Source organism: Crinia signifera, chromosome 6 (assembly GCF_055691185.1).
Source record: "Crinia signifera chromosome 6, ASM5569118v1, whole genome shotgun sequence".
In the NCBI taxonomy this organism is placed as follows: Eukaryota; Metazoa; Chordata; class Amphibia; order Anura; family Myobatrachidae; genus Crinia; species Crinia signifera.
In genome coordinates, this window is record NC_139222.1 from 107,930,143 (window position 1) to 107,937,702 (window position 7,560).

The 7,560-nt window shown below is 41.6% G+C and overlaps 1 protein-coding gene across 1 annotated transcript; it reads right to left on the bottom strand.

Moving 5' to 3' along the window:
• Positions 1-432: 432 nt before the first annotated feature.
• Positions 433-3,956, bottom strand: LOC146007966 (glucose-induced degradation protein 8 homolog). Its single transcript, XM_083146782.1, has 2 exons — positions 3,739-3,956; positions 433-3,135 (listed from the first exon to the last, which is right to left on the bottom strand). Exons 1-2 carry the CDS (start codon positions 3,823-3,825, stop codon positions 2,962-2,964), a joined length of 261 nt encoding a protein of 86 aa, XP_083002908.1. The 5' UTR covers positions 3,826-3,956; the 3' UTR covers positions 433-2,961.
• Positions 3,957-7,560: the final 3,604 nt, after the last annotated feature.

Genomic DNA, 7,560 nt, shown 5'->3' on the forward strand with positions numbered 1-7,560 from the left:
ACAAAGTCGCCCAGTGTGTATGGGCCTTAAGGCAGAAGGTCATCACCCAAAAGGCCATTCCAAATTAGTGCAGATACATATAGAACAGAGATCACTAGAGGACTTACTAGAACAGCACTCCAATAAGTTGCTTTTCAAAATATTGGTGGACTAGTAGATCTTGCATTGCTGATTTAAATGTAGAATGACAAAGTAGAGATAAGAATCAATAAAACATCACCGCTATGTTCTCTGGAAAACAGGTGCGTGGTTGGAAGTCTGAGCGTAAGGCTAAAAAATACTGCCCAACAACTGATCTCATCTTCAGAATAACATATGGCATATGCAGTGTTTTTGTACAATTTAAAAACAACCCAAAACATTACATTCCTTAAAAATATTAGAGGTAGATGGGGAAGAAAAAAAAGGAAAAAAAAAAGACGACAGCACTGATTTCATGTCTTGAGAAATTTTAATTGCAAAACATTTGACTAACCTCTCCCAAGTATAATGCACAGTACACACACACACACACACACATTAATGTATTCAACCTGCAAGAATGTAAAACTATATACAAAAGGCATACTGCTATGTACAATGTAATTCACAAATCCAGCACAGAGGCAAGCCATCCAACATTCTCCAACTGTTCAATGCGCTGGATGTGGTGATGAGGCTCCAGACTGGCATGTCCTGTCCCATAAAAGCCACAGTTGGAGATAGTTATTGACCTAATTTTTTTTTTATCAGTTTGTACCTCACAAAAGAGATGAATAGGAAACAGATCTGTAAAGGAGTGTAATCCCATATCCGCTACCATCTGACCAAATGATACTTGTCCCCTACAGAAAGTTTTGGTGACCAAGTTGAGGCCTAAACAAATATATTCACAAGACTGTGACTTTCACTAGCAAGTCAATGACCTCACCTAGGTTATTCATGTGCTCATTCAATATCCAAATACAACCTATCAATTCACTAGAAAGTGATGACATCACTGAGGTACAAAGTCTTAGTGATGTCACTATTCTTCATTAAAAAAAAAAAATAGGCTGCATTCCCATACATATTGGCTCAACCTACAAAGTGGTAACCCTTTGCTGCCGATGTAGAGAATGGTGGCTTTGTACGTTATTACATCACTTTAATTACAGAACTGTAAAGAGACCCAGCCTTTTTAGTAACCTGAACATGTGACAAGAGGAGGCAGACTAAGGAAACCATCCGCATAATGGGATTTATATTGAATATGCAAATAATTATATATTCTATTAATTGCATTACTCAATACAACCTGAATATCAGTGTTCATCCAAAAAGCTTGCAGGTTCAAGGTGTGGATGGCTGCAATTCATTGTGAAGTATTGGCCACAAAGACAATGGCCAATGTCTGTCCAACATTGACATAAAATAATAAGTACACACAATAAAAAATGACAAAACAAAGTAAGTACATTTGAATACGTAGACCAGTGTGTTCTAGAGCTGGCAGTTATATTAAAAATTCCCATGTCATCTTAGCATTTATCACAATGTCCACTAATTATGAATGGCTTTTTGCTAAATCTGTTTCTATGCTGCGAACCTGTCACTTCCCCGTAGGTAATACACTTGCATCCAGCACAATAGGGCAAATCACTTGAAAGGGTGTGCCTATGTTTCATACATGATGCAATATTTAACAACTTCAGGGATGAACTGGCAGGTCACGATGGTAAAGACATGGTATACTGCATGTTTGATTACGGTTGTCTAGATTGAATACAGGGACTTCAGTTGCAAACATCACTGTCCTTTCAGCCTTGTACGGCCAGAGGTGTTTTTTATTATTTATTTTTTGTGGCATGTTCAATACCAATTATATGGCACTGTTGCATACACATATAGCAGGTTTGCAAAATATCTAGCCATCTATAGAAAGGGAAAAAAATAACGATAATCTGAAGAGGTTTCTAACCAACTAAAATTAAGCATGCCACGAATGATGGGGAGGGTTACTTATAAAAGTAGAATCAACAAAAAAATAAGTTCTAAGTAACTATTTCTATATGTTCTTCCATCTGTAGACACCTGCAATGACATTTATAATTTATAGCATAAACAATATTATTTTTATCTGGAACTAGTCACGCACAAGAGGCAGCCTTTTTTGTGAGGGATCAATAACTGAATGCAGCCTACTGACTCAATGGAAACCACTTGAGCTGAACCAATAATTGCAGACAATCAATGACTAAACAATCGGTGACATTACAGAAGCCCACAATTTTTTGCGCTAAACCAATATCCAAATACTGGTTAATGAATTCCCTTCACCTATAAAATGGCTGGCTAGCCCCCCACAAAATGGCTGGCTAACCTGTGTGTGGATAAATATGCACCATTTGTCACTAGAATTCAGAAACATTGGAGACATTTCTGCATAATATTAGCACAAACCATAAATAGAGTTTTGGGACTGCTTTAAAATAAATTAGTCAGAGGAAGTCACAGAAAATATTTCCAATACATAATTATTTGCATTACAATTATTACTAATAATTATGCATCATCCCGTTCAAAGACACCTGTGGTACAATTGGGAATTAATAAATATATATTTAGCAGATTACTATATTTATCTATCTTGTGGATTAAATATTTACTTTAGTGTAGTAATTTTTGGTGAAATTCCCCTACTTCTGTTTTACAATGCATAGACTACATTCTACCTATTCCCTCTCGGTGATTGGTGGGACCTGCATTCAAAGCACTGACTGAAGTCCAGGTCAGAGAATGGTCCATGAGGATAACAGACACAATAAACTTTATTATAACCTTTCAGCTCTGCTTCTTTGTTGGGCTCTTGTCCCTGTAAACGGACAGCCCTAAAGGGAATTGTCTAAGGGAAGGAAGTGCCAAAATGCGTGCTGGTAGAAAATGCTGCAGTCACAGACTGATAATGGATGAGATCACACACATTCTGGGACAGTCTCTCTGTTACTTGGGCTCCTCTACTGTCCCTTTGCTGAGGTCAGCCATCTTGGGGTATTTGACCTTTTTCTGGTCTAGCTCATTCTGAGCCCACAGGAGCAGTTTCAGGAGCTTCGCCAGTTTGGGTGTGGACTCGCGGTTCTCATAGTCTAAGACAGCTTGGTTGACTTCACTCCAAACCTGTAAACACATAAATCATTCAATTAAGGCATTTGTGTAGTGTCTGTGAAACAAGCCTTTGTTAAATACAATCAGCAAACGGACAATATTGGACATATGCCCAACTGTTAACAGAAGTACAAGATGTAGCTGTAATCTACACGTCAACGTATGTCAAGACGTGATTTGCAAGATTTACAAGGAAAGAAAAGTGACTTTATACTCCTCTAAAAAAGGACAGAAGGCACTCTCTTACAGAACTATAAACACAAGACAGTTTTTTTTTTACATGTGGTGCCTCCTGCTGTATTTTATTTCTCTTTGTAAAGGTGACCATGGCCTCCTCTGTGTAGCATAACCAGAGGGATTCACAAGTGCAGTGTTTTGTAGTGAATTAAGATGCATTATCATCAGGAATAGTAATTCTACCAAAATATCTGCATGCACTGAATGTCGGAGAGATAAACTTAAAAGTAATTTAAAAAAAATCCTCCTTGATTTAGGTTTCTTATGTTTCACATGATTACATATTATTTATTAGAGAAATCGAATTCAGTGTGAAATCACATTTTATAATGTCTACTCCAATCTCTTGCACTGCCTGGAAGTGGCTGAGAAATCTACCTTCTGCCGTTGCATCATGTTAAGTAAGTCACCAAACGGGGATTCTTCTGGGTTGTCAAAGGCCAGCAGTGCCAGTGTCCGCTCCATCTCGGTTAGGCACTCCCTGCTCTCCTCCCCCTGCTCGGCCAGCTGGGTCTGAGCAAACTCCAGGGCAGCTTCAGTCTCCCGCTGTCTGATCAGCTCTATGAGATGTTGTTGCTGAATAAACAAAGAAAACCTGTCACTACATACAACTCCTTTGCTAATACCTACTTTGTGACAGTCACTGTACACCGGAAAGCTTTTAGCGATTTTAATGTGGTCTTGTTACATCTCATCCCATCTACATACAATGAATGTCACAACCCCTATTTTGACAGTTTTAGAATGAAATGTATGCAGTTCAATGTTTCAATGTACTCTGAAATGAAAAGCACAGTACAAACAAACAGAGATAAAAAGAAACCTAGAATCATTTTGCTTAAGAAATGTTTTGACTTCATAATACACACTTGTGGCATGCTATCTGGAAATAGAATATCATTTGCATAGGTGTGCACAGCACATTACATTAGGGTGTACACCACCATGAAAATAATTTTAGCTCTGCATGGGAGTGTCTACAACTATTTAGGGTGCAAGGCTAGTATGACGACATTGCCTTATGTTACGCGAGATGGAGCCATGAGGGTAAAAGTCAGTGGCCTGGTAACCCGGGCGGGCGGCCGGATGGTTACGCATAACTGAGCGTCATAGAAGGACAATAATAATCATCCCTCAAGGTAGTCACTGCATCGTGTGACTGTGATGCTGGGTGTCGGGCATTAGGGTGTGCCTGTGCACACCAGGCACCCCCGTGCGTACGCTTATGATCATTTGGGAAGTTGTTAACAAATCCGTTGCACAACTTCCTACACTTGTACACTTGATTACTTTGCTTTCAACCTTCTTTCCAGTTCATCACAAACCAGCTGTATGGGGTTTAAGTCTGCAAACTATGTCAATACTATCCCCAAAAGCAGGGCTGGGCAACACCGGCCCTCCAGATGTTAATGAACTACACATCCCAGGATGCTTTGCATTAGTTTTGCTATGTGGCCATGCTGAAACTGATGCAAGGCATGCTGGGATGTGTAGTTCATCAAAATCTGGAGGGCCAGTGTTGCCCAGCCCTGCCCAAAAGGTAGCTCTGGCATAGCCTGTGAAGTTTTTTGGGGGTAATTATCTTGCTGTAAAATGAATTAGTGACAAACTATACGTAGAACAGAGCATATTGCATGGTGTTGCACAAGGTAGATACATACTCCAATAGTGTTACAAATACAATAGTGATGAAAAAAGCAGAAGAAAGCATGTGCATTATTGATATTTCAGGGCGTCAGCCCCTTCCTAAGGACCACAACAAAGTATATACGGTACTTGTTTCCTAGCACGGCACCACCGATTTTGATTGTATCCATCGGGTCGGAAAAATCTCGTCGGATTTTTACATTCGAATCAATGTAAAATGGTCCCCGAGACCCAATTTTACATTGATTTCAATGTAAAAAGCCCCAAAACCCCCCATTTTAATAGTACCCTCATGTTTCAAATGCCCCCCCCCCCCATTGTTAACGCCACCCTACTATTGACGCCAACCCGAAGCGTGGCGAGCGCAGCGGTACGCGTCCTCCGACCTTTTCATACCCCTACTATCCACGTCGGCGTGGAGTTGACTTTATATAGTGTGGCGGGCGCAGCGAGCCACCGAGCCCGAAGCGTGGCGAGCCCCGCGAGGGGACGCGGATACCTTAACAGGTATCCGCTGCGCTCGTGGCGAGCGCAGCGGATACCTGTGAAGGTATCCGTGCCAACCCGAATACTTCCGCGCAGGATCGCATTGTAATATGCGATCCTATCATGGGGATATGTAATCCTGCACACACGGGAACAGGGCTCCGAAAGCAGCCCGTCCCTGAGATGCACTCAGCCGGGTGCCAGGGGGTCTGCAGCTGAACCCCCGCAGACTGCACTGCCCCTTAATATTAGCAGCTAACCTCCGTAAAATAGCTTTGTGGGAGATTTCGCTACAAATATTAAATGATAAATGGGCCCCTTAGCAGCTAAATCTGACTAAAATGTGCACACAAAGCAGTTCGCACACATTTCTGCTTGCCACCTCAGGAAACTGCATGCAGAAATGGTGGTGCTGGCGGTAACTGAGCCCTAACAGCAGAACAATAGAATTGCTGCCATCAGGCTCCATCTAGTGGCCAACATCTACAAAAAAATAAGCAATTAATTTGCCCCCTTTATGTCATACACATCTTGTACGTGTGTAAAAATGACTAACTGGGTGTTTACATGTAGTCTAAGGGGGGTATTCAATGTCAGGGGAACGGCTGTCGAGCAAGCTCGACAGCCGTGCCCCTGTCCCGTTCTGCTCGCCTGGAGCTCGGCAGTCGGGATTCAATGTCCCGGCCGCCGAGAAGGGGGCGTGGCCGCGAGTTGATGACGAAAATAGACTAGCTCCGGCCAGGAGCTCGCCTATTTCCGGCTTTTCTCAACAGAACGAGCGGGCTCGTTCTGCGCAAAACCCCTGTTCAATGCTGTCGGGGAAGACAGCATTGAATAGGGCCCTGCAGCCATCTCCCCCGTCAGGAGATGGCTGCGGGTGCACAACAAAGAATGAATACCCCCCTAAGTGTTCTGAAGGTACATAATCAGAGAGCTGTCATGTTTCATCAGTCAGTTTCCCACATTTCTGTGATTCCCTCATCTTTGAAAGTTAATACAGAAGGTCTTGCTCCTACCACAGTGAACAAAGGAAGCTAGTACATTCACCAATGCTTCATCCAGCCCAGTCCCCCAACCAGCTTATCTGTATCCCTCTCTCCTAAAGACTAAAAAGAAAAATGTGGAAGTATACCAAAACATATTGAAACAAAAACAAATACACATGTATTATACAGTGTAATGCAATCCAATTTTAGAAAAGGACAGTAGAGTTCGCCAAAACCCCATTCACACTATACTAGGGGCACCGACGATAACGTTAGCCATAATCGACAGTGCCATTGTTCAACTCAATAGTACATACACACTGAACAATTAAGTTACTGATATCGTTCAGTGAGGTCACCAACTGAACATGCAGGTCTTTGGCTATTTAAATTTCCCTGTGTTTCCCAATGACAGGAGGTAGTTGACAAAGTGCGGTAATGCGCATTGTTAATGATACTGAGTGTACACACTAGGGCCCTTCTGAGCAATATCTTTTAAAAATACATCTAGTGTGTATGGGGTTTAGCCTGTCACATGTTATTTTTGGGTGTTACACAACCCTGCAGTAACTAAGGGGGTTATTCTAGTCCATTCTTTCTGACAAAATCCTTCTTAGATGGACAAAACCATGTGCACTGCGGGTGGGGCAGATGTAACTTGTGCAGAGAGAATTAGATTTGGGTGGGGTTTTTCTTCAAAGTGAGATCTATATTGAAGTGTAAAATCATGCAGTCAGTATTTTCCCTGCACAGAAACAAAATAACTCACCCAAATCTAATTCTCTCTGCACATGTTACATCTGCCCCCCTGCAGTGCACATGGTTTTGTCCATCTAAGAAGGATTTTGTCAGAAAGAATGAACTAGAATAAACCCCTAAATAACATGAACAAACCCGATTGCCAATTCATCTGTGAGTCGTGCTAAATTTCACCTATGATAATACAACAAATGTATCCAGGAGTAATTCACACCATTTTGACCCAAATAAGGTGTTTTTACCATTTCTCCAAAAAGCTTCTCACCATTTGTCTAATTACTCAGAGCACCAGGGATGTCTCTATGGTTAGTTACATGTCCCA

Bases quoted from the DNA above. Each gene is read 5' to 3' on its own strand.
- LOC146007966 (XM_083146782.1), bottom strand. From the start codon at position 3,825: ATGGAGCGGACACTGGCACTGCTGGCCTTTGACAACCCAGAAGAATCC. The intron at 3,136-3,738 runs GTAGATTTCTCA...ATGTGTTTACAG, and splicing joins ACATGATGCAACGGCAGAAG to GTTTGGAGTGAAGTCAACCA.